The 14,895-nt window shown below is 49.8% G+C and overlaps 1 protein-coding gene and 1 non-coding gene across 7 annotated transcripts in view; both read left to right on the top strand.

The window, feature by feature from the left end:
- Nucleotides 1–14,895, top strand: part of LOC138982022 (dynein heavy chain domain-containing protein 1-like) — a 179,827-nt gene that overhangs the window by 22,235 nt on the left and 142,697 nt on the right. For all 6 annotated transcript variants that reach the window (XM_070355231.1, XM_070355232.1, XM_070355233.1 and 3 more), the window contains exons 17-23: nucleotides 70–233; nucleotides 1,650–1,812; nucleotides 2,879–3,108; nucleotides 3,768–3,924; nucleotides 5,386–5,560; nucleotides 6,092–6,310; nucleotides 7,077–7,199. In XM_070355231.1, coding sequence (XP_070211332.1) covers nucleotides 70–233; nucleotides 1,650–1,812; nucleotides 2,879–3,108; nucleotides 3,768–3,924; nucleotides 5,386–5,560; nucleotides 6,092–6,310; nucleotides 7,077–7,199 — 1,231 coding nt within the window. The remainder of the gene's footprint in view (nucleotides 1–69; nucleotides 234–1,649; nucleotides 1,813–2,878; nucleotides 3,109–3,767; nucleotides 3,925–5,385; nucleotides 5,561–6,091; nucleotides 6,311–7,076; nucleotides 7,200–14,895) is intronic.
- On the top strand, nucleotides 8,417–8,535 carry LOC138983409 (5S ribosomal RNA). Its single transcript, XR_011461145.1, has one exon. It is a non-coding gene; the product is annotated as a 5S ribosomal RNA (ribosomal RNA).

The following is a 14,895-nucleotide window of genomic DNA, read 5'->3' as shown; positions in this document are numbered from 1 at the left end:
TATTCCTTGCACCCTGTGTCAGTGCAGTACATGACTGTGTGATAGAGGTGGATGATGTTGTGTTGACAGACGGCTGGGGAACTACGTGAAGCTGGTGGACCAGATGATCGTGGAGCACCTGTTCCACATCACCAAGACCCAGGTCCTGTCCTTCACCCAGTCCGTCCTCGCCCTTGGACCCTCCGCTCCGCGCGACGGACTCTTCAAGGCCAACCTCGTCTTCAACAAACAGGGTAGGTGTTGCTCTCCTCTTTTCTTGCCGCCTTAAAGGCCTTCCTTGATTGAGCCTGAAGAAACTTGCAAAGTCTTTGTTCAGAAAATTTAGTTCCAAAGCTTCATGAAGTAGACTTATTAAAGTCGACTGCGCCCAATTAATACAGTGGAAGCTCCCCTTTAAGACCCCCCAATATAAGACTTCCTCCATTCTAAGACCCTGTGTTCTTATCTTAGACTTTCTGGTTATAACCTCTGTAAATTTACCCCCATTTTAAGACTCTCTCCTTTTTAAGACCAGATTTTCTCAGATTTTTGGAGGTCTTAAATGGGAGGTTCCACTGTATCAAGCTTTAGGAATTGTTGAGGCGGCTCTGCTAGGATGAAATTTAATTTAACCAGCGACCTCCCTTACACCCCCTCCTCCTAGGTAACCTGCTCCCCTGATGCCACCCTGAATGAAATTCAGAATTTGTTTTGTTTTGTTTTCTAGCAGAGGGCATCAAAGCTAACACTGATTCATCATATGGAGGTTTTCGAAAATAAATTCCAAAACTGCTAACGTTCCAAAATTCAGAATATATTATAAAATATCTAAATAAAATAAATGTTCCAATAGCTATACATTGGTTTAACCCCTTCACTGCCACAGTATAACAGCATTTTGGTATTGCTGTGTGCCAGGGCAAATTTCGCTTTCTTCAGTAGGTTCACTAATCTGTTCACTGCTCAATCATTTATTGAGATATCTCTTAGATCTTTGGCATGTGGTTTGCTTACACCCTTGGCGATTATCTGATAACATGATCATTGGACTTTGTTTGTGATTGTTATAGTAAAAATCGATATAATGACCATTTTTGTCAAAAATTACAGTTTCCAAACTTTCACACACACACTGCAGCAAGTAAAACCGCAGAAAACACAGCTAAAACTGGTGTCAAACATCAGGTACTCACATTACAGCCCATAACAGTATTCTTCTGTGTGGTAATCCATAAATCACTTCTTGTAGAGCTTCCAGAACACTGTATCATTTGAAAACAGGGCTACGAGTTGATGTCCGACTTTCGGCCGCCATTTTGAATCTTATAGATCGGAAAAAACTTCTAATAATGTTTTTACCACGTGGTACTAACTTATCTGAACGGTCAATGGGAAAGAACTATGTTTAAACCCCTACAAGAAGTTGGACAGTGGTTACCTCCCATTTAGTTTTCACAAATGTCCTGAAAAGTGCTGATGTAAATGCCACGTACCTCTATGGGCGTATGACAAACCAAACATGACCACGTATCTAGTACGTGCTGGGCAGTGAAGGGGTTAAACAGTGTTTTATTCAGCAATGTATGGATATAACGTATAATAAGCATGTTTAGGATCAACAACAAGCTATAAGCTAAACATTCTTGTTTTTTAATCTGTTTTTTTTTCAGATGTGCTGTGCCTGTCGCCGTCCAAGGAGAAGTTCCAGCGCACACTGTCCAGCACGCTGCGCGGCATCCCTGCGGTGTTGTGCAGCAGAGCCATGGCCATGGACGGCTCTACCGCTGACCTGCCGGGCAAGGAGTCGCCGCAGGAATCCAGTCGTGACCCCAAGTAAGGTCAACTTGCTCTTTTGTATGATTGTTGTCTGCGTAGATCTGAAACCTGGCTATTCCACTGTTTGCTTCAGACAATGCATAGGGACTAGGTTCCACAAGAAATCTGAAAAGTCTATATGATAATTGGCTGGTTTAAACGGGGTTTATTCAGATACATGTTTACAAAGTCATGGAAGTTATGATAAAAGAGCACAACAATACAAATTTATGAATGTGCTCTTAGAGACAAAATAATAAAGTGGCGAACAATATTGTAATTTCATAATATTCAAACCAATCAAAACAACAACTGATACTTGGCTGACTGTTCAATGCTTAAACAAATATAACAGGTACATTTTTGGCTACAAAATCATTCGTCGTGGAGTGTTTCTGCAACTGCATAAGGCATTGCAATAAGTAACCCCGAATCGATGTGAAGAATGTTGTGTTTATCATCCATGTCCTTCTATCTAAACCCTCGCTGTGTGGGAATATTGTTGTATGAGGTGATGAGATGTGTGAGAGTTTACCTCCTCTAATTGTTTCCACCTGATGTCGGGGAGTATTGTTGCATGAGGCGATGAGATGTGTGAGAGTTTACCTCCTCTAATTGTTTCCACCTGATGTCGGGGAGTATTGTTGCATGAGGCGATGAGGTGTGTGGGAATTAACCTCCTCTAATTTTGTCTATCTGAAAAACTGACACGCGTGCTAAGCGGTTGCTGTAGGCCATCGAGTGAATTGTGGCTCCGATGTGCAGATTTTCAAAAGAAAAAGGCATCATATCTTTTGGACACTGCATGACATACACATCAGAGTCAGTTATTCGCTGCAATGGTGCTTTCAACTGGTCAACCATGTACGAGGTAAGGGGGGCGAAACTCTAAGGCCAAGTGTTACTGTCTGGCATCTGCCTCGCGAGTCCGAGAAAAATGTCCCTCTTTCTTTTTGCTGCGATTCCCACAGAATCACTCCGTGCGGTGGTGCTCTCGGACACCTCATACGCAGGCTGCATAACGCTTGCAAGTCCTGACAGAGTTATTTCCAAAAAAGTCTATTGTTTCCCGTGATGCGCACAGGATGTCAGCCAGCCAGTCTCTGACGGACCTGAAGAGCGTGTCAGCCTCCCAGCTCAGCTCCAGCAGGAAGCACGACAGCGTGACGGCAACAGTTACAACGTCAGAGTCGCAGGTGTGGGACATGGCCGCAGACAGCAGCATGGTCGATATGGACACATCCTTGAGCGTTGCGCAGACCAGCGGTCGTGTGGCTGACGAAAACTTTCCGGTTCCTTTCCTACCCCACATCAGTGAGTACATGATCTTCTCTTGGGAGTTGCTGCTTGTACAATGGAACCCCCCTTTTAAGACACACACCCCCCCCCCCCGCCCCCCCGCCAATTTAAAACATACACCCACCCCCGATTTAAGACTTCCTCCCTTTTAAGACTATTTTGTCAGATTTTCTGTTTATACCCTCTGTAGATTTACCCCTATTTTAAGACTCCCTCCTTTTTAAGATATGATTTTTGAGATCTTAAAATCGGGGTTCCACTGAATGCTGTTGCTTTAATTCTTGCTGCTTGCATGATAACGGATAGACTGCACACACATGTCCTCATTGTTGGCTTGTTATGAACAGGCAATCCAAATTCCCGCAATTTCCCGGATTTTCTCAAAAGCAAAACAAAACCAAAAAACAGGTGCAAGTAATTGTGAACTGTACATGTGCCTGTTACTAACATGTTGTTTTAGTTGAACCCAGGTGAGAGGGACACAATAGTGGTTTGCTTTACATGCACAAGTTATCTTTCACCTAGAGGGGGTTACATTCATATTTACATGGCCAAACTGCTTCAGCGTTATTTGGCAAGAAACCTTTTGGCATGCCACCTTGATACCAGCGTTGGGATTGTATAATAACGTTGTAGAGGGCTCTTTTTCAATGTTCTTGGTACTCTTTTTACAGCAACACCAACAAAAGAAGATGACGATCTTGGTGTGGCGACCCCTGACCTTGTGCTGACCTCACGCTACAATAAAGGGCTTGCGGTAGAGGGGGAGGGCTTCATGGGACAGTACGCTCCCTTGTCTCACGCCAGCCTGGAGGACAAGTTGGCTATGGAGTGAGCGCTTTGTGTTGCTTTGTGTCGTGTTAAAGTTACTGAACTTGTCACGTCCAGGTGCACGGAGCCCCTAGGGCTTTCAGTCATGCCTCAGGCAGCTATCAGTTAGAAAAAATACCAAGCTTCATTGACTTTCATGCAAGGAGTCAAAAACTGCAAACAATTTACGAATTAATTAGGAGTATTCTCTGGGCAGGAAAGCGTAGCCCTATATTAGACTCTTATCAGGTCCTGCACGTGAACTAATTACGTCAGAGGCCTACACATCTTGCTAGGCTTTTACATGGGATAAGACAATCCCTCCACTTTTGCCTTTTTCGGAAATTAATTCATGACAAAATTCCATTAGTCACCACAGCCAGCTGTCGGGGTGTTGATTTTTGGTATGCGACCAAGTGGAGGGATGGCAGGGTTCGTACTTGTGCTTGAAATCCTTGAAAGTGAATTTGGAGGGGTCTGTTTCAAGGCCTTGAAAGTGCTAAAAAAATTGGCAAGATCCTTGAAAGTCCTTAAAAACTCTAATGCTGCAAACTGATTACACAACAACCACCCACAACAAACAATTGCAATGATTTATTATTTGATAACCTCAAATAAAAAGTTGAACAGTAACCTTACAGTCCCATTTGAGCCGTCTGCTTCAAAACCGTCGTCTGCTACGAATCTGTTGCCTTTGACCAAAATTACATCATTAGTTTTTGAACATCCAATGAGTTAAATCGGCATGTGGGAAGGGGGTATAATAACCAGCGAGTGTTTCATTGTGAGCTTTGAAGGTAAGAGTGTGCTTCATTTTCTCTTCAGAAGGTCTTGAAAGTCCTTGAAAAGTCCTTGAATTTTAGAACCAAAAAATGTAGGAACCCTGGGATGGTCTTATCCCATGTAAAGCCTGGCCAGATCTGAGACTTTCTTTTCTTTCTTTATTTGGTGTTTAACGTCGTTTTCAACCATTCAAGGTTATATCGCGACGGGGAAAGGGGGGAGATGGGATAGGGGAAAGCCGGGAGATGGGATAGAGCCACTTGTTAATTGTTTCTTGTTCACAAAAGCACTAATCAAAAAATTGCTCCAGGGGCTTGCAACGTAGTACAATATATGACCTTACTGGGAGACAGTGAGGCGAACTACTTTAGCGAGGTGGAGTGGGCCTTTAATTTGAGTTATGCTGGCTTGTTGTTTGGAACAAAAATCCCAAGGGCCCTGTCGTCTAATTTCGCATCTTTTTTTGTAGCGAAGTGGAAACCATTTAGAATACTTTCAAGTGAAATCGTCTTCCTGAAGAAATGTTCAGGTAGCGCAAACACTTGTTTAATGTTTCTTGATTTGTCACTTCTGCTCCCCCGTTTCACATGTTATGAAAATGACTTAGAGCAATAGAATGGACTCTCTGCTGGGAAACTGTCTTACGATGAGTTATGCAATTATGCTATGATCGTGACGATAATTGTGTGTTTCATCCAGCGCTGAGTACCAGGTGGCGCAGAAGGTGCAGCAGGACTACATGCAGACCGCGTTCAAGGAGATCGACACGTACTGCCAGTACAACCACTGGCTCAACGAGATCCACGTCTACTGCCGCCGCTGGAACGACAAGTCTGTCAAGGAGTTCCGCGGGGCCGCTGCCTTCACCATTGAGGTGTGTGTTTCTGTGCAAAAGTTCTCCATGCTTGCATGTTTTTAAGGAAATAATGTGGGAACGTGTGAAGAAGTATTAGGTTGTGGTACAGTGGAATCTCCCTTGAGGTGCATTTTTCTGTACAAAAACTTGCATGTTTTTAACAAAATGTTGGAATCTGGAAAGAATTATCATTATAATAGATTGTGTTAAATTGAAACTGAGTTTGCCTGAGTGGTTTTATTGTTGATCTGGATTTTGATGAAATGAGTTTATAGTTTGGCTAAATGTCATACTTGAAAAACTGTTGGATTTTTTAGCGTTAAGTTTTAAGTCTGACCGAGCAGCCAAGTAGATTCTGCTGTCTGTTTCAAGGTGAAGATTAAAACCTGCCTGTATAATTATATCTCTCTTTGACAGGTATGACAATGTCAGTTGATAAAACGATGAATTTTGCAAATGTGAGTGTATTTTGTTCTCCTTGACTGCATTTATACTTGTTTTCCTTCTTGTTTGGCACTGAAATCCTGTGTGTGTCACTCCTGTCAACAGCAAAAGCTGACCGAGTTGCGCCAGTGGTCGGAGAAAGTCCGCAACTTTGACCGCAACTTCATCTCGGAGAACGGGATGTTCTTTGTGGACTGCTCGGCCATCCATGAAGGTCTCTTGCCGCGCCTCAACGACATCTACCAGGAGCTGATCACCTTCGTGGCTGACGAGGCCAAGAACCTGGCCGCCAACTTTGTGGACGAGATGAAGGTCATCGCCAAGGTGAGTCCTTGTTGCCATGGTTGGCTTCATAGAATCTGATGGTTGGCTTCATAGAATATGATGGTTGATGGAAAATAATGTGAAGGCTAAGGGTACGTGCAATGGTAAATCGGAGAACCTGTTTGCGAGCTTTGTTGAAGAGATTGAGCTCGATTGTCAAGGCGAGTCTTTGTTGTCATGGTTGGGTTGATTGAAAATAAAGATTTTGGACATGTCAAGGCTAACTGAAACTGTAAGCATATTGGCGAATCCAAGAAAGAACATGAAGGGTTTGTGCATTGACTTGGAAAAGCTGACTTTAAACAACACTGTAGATCAGGATTACTCTTCTGAGTCACATAAAGATTAGAAACTTCTTGACTCTGCCTATCAGATAATAGATTTTCACAAACAGACACTGTTCAGAAAAAAAACCTCTGTCAGGTGTGTATATGGGTTGTAAAAGAGTGAATTTTCTTTTTTATTGAGGCAAACTTTCCCATGTGACATTATAGGCCAGTCACTAGCAAGGGGTGTGTCTGAAACACGTGGACAAAGAGCATGTGTGGAAAGCTTGCCTCACTAAAAACAAGAGTATTCACTCTTTCACAATCCGTATAAGTTGATAAGCAGAGTTATTTCATCAGTTCTTCTTTGGAGAGCATATGCAAGGGTTGAAGAAAAGTGAGGAAACAGTGCAGAAAATGTGTATGACTTAAAGAGTAATTTTGTGACGGTAGTTATGCTGACAGTTACTGATTTGTTTGTGTGGTGTATATTCTTCCAGAACATGAAGGACAAGCGAGAGAGTGTGAAAGCCTTTGCACAGTTTGCCAAGAACTACCAGCAGTACAAGAAGAACACACTGCAGTACCAGCAGCGCGTCGAGTACATCAAGTCACTCTATGAGGTAAGGGCTTGGTTTAATAGACACGTTCTGAAAATAACTCTGTCAGGTTTGTATGGGTTATGGAAGAATGAATACCCTTGCCAAAACCTCTGTGCTCCTGTCCACATGTTTCTGACATACCCCTCACTAGTGATTGGCCCCTCCAATGTTTGTCAGAGGTTTTGGCAAGGGTATTCACTCTTCAATAACCTATACAAACCGGACTGAGTTATTTTCAAAAATCGTCTGTCAATATAACACTTACCTCGACAGTACTATTCTTGCACATTATCTATTATAGGCCGAAAAAATTGGACAAAACGCTGAGTGGGTACAATTATCTCCCATAACCATGCGCCACCGTGGATCCCAAGCACTGTCCGAGTGCTTCCCCCTTACAGGATGTAGGTGGCGCGTCCTCTTTCTTTTTTCGCGCGTGTCAGACCGGCTGTGTTTCTGCTACGCTCCCGGATTATTTTGGACTAAGAGGCTCCTTTTCTGTGTGGACTATCACCTGTTGGATTATTGTGTGTTATTCCACTTCTGGCTTGAGGCTACGTTGTGTTTCCTTCAACTTGTGCCTCCGTTTTTGTGTGGCGGACTCGGCGTGCCTCCCGTCCTACTTCGTGGTGACCGGTCGTCTGCTTCTCGTTTCGCCGCATTCACTTGAGTATTGACCTAAATTTTCTTTGAATTTTGTTAATTCTCGGTCTTTAAGGGTACGTACAGGGCGAGGTAGGATGTCTCGTCCTGTTTTGGGCTCTGGTTCTACGGAACCAGAGTCTGCCGGGGGCAACCCTTCTCCGGGCGCCCAGCGTCATGTTTTACGCACGGAGAAGGGGATCTTTCGGCGCTCCGACTCTCCCTCCCCAAACGCTTTGCGTTTGCGGCGAGGGAGGGCGGAGAAAGCCTGTTTGAGCAAGCTCAATGCGAGCTTGCTCAAACAGGCTGGGCTTGAGCCTGGGACTTCGGGCGGGGCTGCGCCGTCGAAGGTTCGGGGAAGGTCGAGGGGAAAGAAAAAGCTTCTTTCTCCTTCTCCTTCAGTGGAACAGGCTTCCCCCCCTTCGACGCCGTTGTCCGGCCCTCAGTCTCAGGCTTCAGCTCCTCCCGGTTTCAAGCCTGGGGGGAAGGTTTCCTTCTCCCCCCTGGCTCGAATCCGGGGGCAGGTCGATTCCCAACCCTCTTTGGGGGTTGGTGAATCCGATCTAGGGGCTACTGGAGAGACTCAGGTTTTGACAGCCAACGGCCATACCACGTTGAAAACACCGGTTCTCGTCCGACCACCGAAGTTAAGCAACGTCGGGCCCGGTTAGTACTTGGATGGGTGACCGCCTGGGAACACCGGGTGCAGTTGGCATTAAAATCTTCCTTTTCCGGTGCCTCTCCTGTGCCCTCCTCGGTTTCCACCGCTGTGGAAGCCAGGAGGGACACGGGTCCTCCTCTGAACTCCCTCGCTGGGTCGTCTGCTGCTGTTTTGACAGTAGTTTCGGCCTCCTGGGGGGGGAGATCGGAGGAGATGACGGGGTCTCTGAATTCCCTCCCCGCTGGGGTTGGGATGCGAATTGACCCCGTTCAGGGCGGTCCTGTGGGGGCAGGGGTTTCAGGCTTCGTGCCTACGACCACTGCTACTACGGTTCCCTCTGACGTCCGTGTGACTGGTGGCTGTCCCTCTTGAAACGCTCCGGCCGACTAGTTACTGGACGTGGAGGTGTTCGACAGAACGTGGTACTTCTGTCGAATGGTCAGGGCGACGGGAACATTGTTTCTGTTGCTCAGACCGACACCTCCGACCGGACCGTCTTGACCCCACGCCATTCCTTAGCGTCTGGTGTTCGGGTGACGGATGGTCCGGACCAAGGGTCCGGAACGTTCCAGGCTTACGGGTCGGGATCGAACCGGACCCACGGGTCCCGACTGGACTTGACCTCCGGGTTTGGTCCGGACGGGACCCATGGTACGGGACCGTACCGGACCTTAGGGTCCGGTGCGGGACAGTACCTCTGGCCCTTGCCGGACCCCCCGGACCTACGGGTCCGGATGGTACGGTACGGGACCAGTGTTTCGGTCGGGACCGGACCACCCGACCACCTCTGTTGGTCTGGGTGGTCTGGCACCGAACCGGAACACACCGGACCTACGGGTCCGGAGGGTACGGTACCGGACCAGTGGTCCGGTCGGGACCGGACCACTCGACCACCTCTGTTGGTCCGGGTGGTCTGGCACCGAACCGGACCATGCCGGACCTACGGGTCCGGATGGTACGGTATGTCCACGTCCGGACCGAGCCACCCGAACACTTCTGTGGGTACGGATGGTTCGGTACCGAACGGGACCTCCGGATGGTACGGGACCGGACCGAATCTACGGGTTCGGATGGTCCGGTACCGGACCACCCGACCACCTCTGTTGGTCCGGATGGTCTGTCACCGAACCGGACCATACCGGACCACCGGACCTACGGGTCCGGATGGTACGGTAGGTCCACGTCCGGACCGAACACTTCAGTGGGTACGGATGGTTCGGTGCCGTACGGGACCTCCGGATGGTATGGGACCAGACCACAGGACCGGAACACCGGACCACCCTACCGGATCGGTCCGGACCACCCGACCACCTCTGTTGGTCCGGATGGTCTGGCACCGAACCGGACCTACGGGTCCGGATGGTACGGTATGTCCACGTCCGGACCGAGCCACCCGAACACTTCTGTGGGTACGGGTGGTTCGGTGCCGAACGGGACCTCCGGATGGTGCGGGACCGGACCGGACCTACGGGTCCGGATGGTCCGGTGCTGGACCGGTGGTCCGGTCCGGACCGGACCACCCGACCACCTCTGTTGGTCCGGATGGTCTGGCACCGAACCGGACCATACCGGACTTACGGGTCCGGATGGTACGGTGTGTCCACGTCCGGACCGAGCCACCCGAACACTTCTGTGGGTACGGATGGTTCGGTACCGAACGGGACCTCCGGATGGTACGGGACCGGACCGGAACACCGGACCACCCTACCGGACCGGTCCGGACCACCCGACCACCTCTGTTGGTCCGGATGGTCTGGCACCGAACCGGACCTACGGGTCCGGATGGTACGGTACGTCCACGCCCGGACCGAACCACCCGAACACTTCTGTGCGTACGGATGGTTCGGTGCCGAACAGGACCTCCGGATGGTACCGGACCTACGGGTCCGGACCTACGGGTCCGGATGGTCCGGTGCGGGACCACCCGACCACCTCTGTTGGTCTGGATGGTCTGGCACCGAACCGGACCATACCGGACCACCGGACCTACGGGTCCGGATGGTACGGTATGTCCACGTCCGGACCTAACCACCCGAACACTTCTGTGGGTACGATGGTTCGGTGCTGAACGGGACCTCCGGATGGTACGGCACCGGACCGGACCACCCTACCGGACCGGATCGGCACCCCCGACCGGACCGGACCATTTCTTTTCTGATCAGACCCGATGGGTTCCTGTTCAGTCTATAAATGGCGGGGGTTCGTTGGCTGGGCTGACCCAACAGTCGCAGGGTTGTTGTTTTTCTCCCCCTTCGGCTGCTGGAGACGTTTCGTCTTTGGGGCAGGGGTCTTCGCGGCCTCTTGCTTCTGTGGGCGTTTCTTCACAGCTTGCTTCATCGCTTTCGGCTCTTCCCCCTCAAGCTCCCTACACTCCTGCTTTTGAGGAGTTGTCGGGAAGTGAAGAGGAGAGTGAGTCGGAGGACGATAGGGAGGAGGATCAGGGTCGCCCTGAGGTTAACACTGAACCTCTACCCTTGCCGGTTTCTGATGGAACTTCCGAAGCTATGCTTCGTACTTTCCAACAGTACATGACAGACATCACGCGGCGTCTTGACGTCACGGATGCCTCTCTTAAGCGTCTGTCGTCTAGTGTTGACACACAGGACGTGGACCCGGGGTCTGAGGACGAGAGGCAGGAGGCTCGTCCTCGCACAGCTAGAAGGACGTTTGAACAGTTTCAGGACGTCCTTCCCTGAGACGCCCTCTCGTCCTTTGAGTCCGCTTCGGCCCGGGCGCGGGAGGCTCACGCCGCGTCTGCCGGCGGCTCGTTTTATGAACGATCCGGCCGCCGGCAATTCGCGTTCCACCCTAGTCTAAGTGCCACGGTGGAAGCGGCAGCACATCGCCTGAGGAGTACAGATTCACGTGCAAACGCGACCTATGTTCCTCGGGAGGACGCGGGTTCAGTGCCATGCTTTCCTTCGGGAGGCGCACCTCCACTGTTTCCTCGTGTCCAATCTGTTTCGTCCCTCCCTTTTCCCTTTGACTCTCGAACTCTCCCTTTCCAGACTTCGAGTGTTTAGGGTGGGGCTGACGGTGATGTGTTCGTTGGGGAGGTGCCTTCGGTCAAGAAGGTGGAACTGAGCTCTGCTTCGTTCCACAATCTTGAGGCCACCGTTTCTTCCACAGTCGAGGCCCATTCACAGGCCTTGACATGGATGAGCACGCTGTCCACACTGTTGGACCCTCCCGATCGGGCAGAGTCCGATTCCACTCGGGTCCTTGACACGGTTCGAGTGGATCGGGCTTTGCATGCCGTGCGATCGTGCGTGACGTCTGCGGCAGAATTGGCCATTGGAACACGGGTCCACTTTATTGGCCCTGTTCCGTGATCATTTTCTGCCTACTTCTATAGTGCCTCCGGATATGAGGAAGAGTCTGAGGAACACGTTTCCTCAGCCTTCTTCCCTCTTTCATCCGGACACTGTTCGTTCTGTGGTGGAGTCCACACGCCAGAGGAACACTGATTCTCTGATGGTTGGCCTCGCTGCTTCGGCGACGGCGGCGGGGAGTAAGAGAAGTGCTACAGTCACCTCCAGCTCCCAGCCTCAGAAGAAGAAGAAGAAGCCAGTTTCACTGCCTCCTTCTTCCTCCTCTTAGGCGCCTGTTGCGTTCCCAAGCAAGACGAAGGGTGCTCAGACAGGTAAGGGGAAGCAGCACCACCAGGGGGGGTGGTCGCAAGCCTGCGCCTGCCCGCCAACAGAATTTTCAGTGAGTCCCGGCCCTACGTTGACGCCCCCTCAAGTTGCCCCTCTTTCGTCCGTCGGTTCCCTTTTTTCGGGCCCGCGGCATGTGGGGCAGACTGGTCTCCAACCAGTTTTTCTTGAGGGTGGTGTGGTCGGGGTTTTCTCTACCGCTGTCGTCACAACCTCCATTGTCCGCTCTACCTTGGACGTTCCCCCCTCCTCGAGAGCCTGCCAGATGGCAGGCTCTTCAGGACGAGGTGAACTCGTTGGTCGAGAAGAAGGCGGTCTACCCCCTTTCTCAGCCTTCTCTGGGGTTCTGCTCCCGCCTGTTCACCGTCCCCAAAAAGGACGGCCGGTTCAGGCCGGTGTTGGACCTCTCCACCTTGAACTTGTACCTTCACAGGTGCAAGTTCAAGATGGAAACCCCTTCGTCGGTCCGGTTGGCCATCCGGCCAAACGATTGGGCCATGTCTGGGACCTCCAGGATGCTTACTTCCACATCCTGGTGGCCCCGGGGTACCGACATCTGCTCCGGTTCGTTTGGGAGGGCACGGTGTTCGAGTTTCGGGCCCTCCCATTCGGCCTGTCCTTGGCCCCTCTGATTTTCAACGGGGACAACAACACCACATGCTTAGCTTACCTTCGCCACCAGGGGGGCACCAATTCTCGGTCCCTCTCCCTGTTGGCGGAGGAGATTCTGCTCTGGTGCCAGACCAATCAGGTCCGGATGTCAGTCCAGTTCGTTCCGGGGAAACTGAACGCCCTGGCCGACATTCTCAGTCGGGGCGATCAGGTTCTCTCCACAGAATGGACCATCGCTCACAACGTTCTACAGCGTCTGTGGGCAAGGTGGGACCGTCCTCTGATCGATCTGTTCGTAACTCGATTCAGCGCTCGGCTTCCCAGGTACGTCAGCCCCTTTCGAGACATGAATGCGTTCCACTTGGACGCATTCACTCTCTTGTGGAGGCTCCTCGATGCTTACGCCTATCCCCCGACATCTCTGATTCCGAGGGTGCTGGCAAAATATCTGCAGGAACGACCAAGACTGATTTTGGTCGCGCCTTACTGGCCAACAGCTCCGTGGTTTCCAGATCTTCGCGGTCTCACCCACGTAGACCCTCTACCTCTGGATCTGGACGGGGGAGGTCTGCTCCAGCCTCGATCATGCCTCCCTCATCCACGTCCAGAGAGTCTGTGCTTGACCGCATGGCTCTTGTGCGCTCCAAACTGCTTGCACTAGGATTGCACAAGAGTTCAGTAGAGTTTTCCTTGAACGCTAAGAGGCGATCAACTAATCAGCTCTACGACTTACGCTGGAGAGCTTGGGCCACCTTCGCCTTGTCCAAGGGGATAAAGCCGCTTTATCCCTCAACACAGGACTTGGCCAACTTCCTGGTGGAAGTGTATCAAAAGAAGAGTCTTTCTTCTAAGACTCTTCTTGGATACAGATCTGCCATCGCTTCCACGATTGCGGCCGCTACTGGTCGCAGAACTGAACACTTGATCAGGTCCTCCCTCATCGCTAATGTCCTTTCGGGTATTAGCAATGCAGCGGTGTCTAAACCTCGGGTTTCATTTCCCAAGGGGGATGTCTTTCTGGTCCTCAAACTCCTGCGTAGCAATGAGTTTGAACCCCTGGCAGGCATCAGTATCAAGTTGCTGATTTTTAAGACTAATTGTTCCTCATCGCTTTAGCCACTTGCCGTAGACTCAGTGGTATTCAAGCTTTGAGTGGCCTGGACTTTGACATTGAGTTCACCACACAGCAGTGGTTGCTAGCATGGTCACGTCAGTCTAAGGTATGTTTCTTGGGTATATTTTCTTTTACGGTAGTACTGTTCGAAAATTGCCTGGGTATCTTAATCCTTGGATTTAAGTGATTTTGATTAAGGAGTTTAATACTCTACATATCACCCTCACACCACTCTGGTATTCTGTGCAAGAATAGTACTGTCGAGGTAAGTGTTATATTGACTGTAAGGCTTCTTTTTAAGCCTACTGTCTATATGATACTTACCGAGACAGTACTATTAGAGTTTCCCTCCCGCCTCCCCTCTTGATATGTTATGGGCTTTTTGAGGGTCTGCAGCTCATAAAGAAAGAGGACGCGCCACCTACATCCTGTAAGGGGGAAGCACTCGGACAGTGCTTGGGATCCACGGTGGCGCATGGTTATGGGAGATAATTGTACCCACTCAGCGTTTTGTCCAATTTTTTCGGCCTATAATAGATAATGTGCAAGAATAGTACTGTCTCGGTAAGTATCATATAGACAGTAGGCTTAAAAAGAAGCCTTACAATTAGGAGAAGTTTAATTTGCAAAGTCTACTTCACGAAGCTGGCTCAAGATGCTTTGGTACTGAATTTTCAGGCTGAATTAAGGACCGTCTTTAGGTCTCTCCCCCAGACATGCCCTGTGCAGGATGCGAAAAAATAGCTGTAAAGACGATTACTGCAGGAACTCAAGTTTGGCAATCTGCAAAGGGATCTGTATCAGTTATTGTTGACAGACACTTGAGCAGATGGGGCTGGTTGGTTGATTTTTACACCCATGGTCCTCACAATCTTTCTTGTGCTGGTGTGATGTTGCTTTGGTAAGCATCTTGTAAGCCAGTTTCGTTGACGATTTTGAATTCCTCTGTCACCAGATCATTGCCTCTGGAACAGAATTGACCCTTATGTACATCCCCTCACACACGGGGATCAGAGGCAATGATATGGCTGA

This window comes from Littorina saxatilis, linkage group LG12 (assembly GCF_037325665.1).
Source record: "Littorina saxatilis isolate snail1 linkage group LG12, US_GU_Lsax_2.0, whole genome shotgun sequence".
NCBI lineage: Eukaryota > Metazoa > Mollusca > Gastropoda > Littorinimorpha > Littorinidae > Littorina > Littorina saxatilis.
This window is presented reverse-complemented; position numbering and strand designations above follow the sequence as displayed.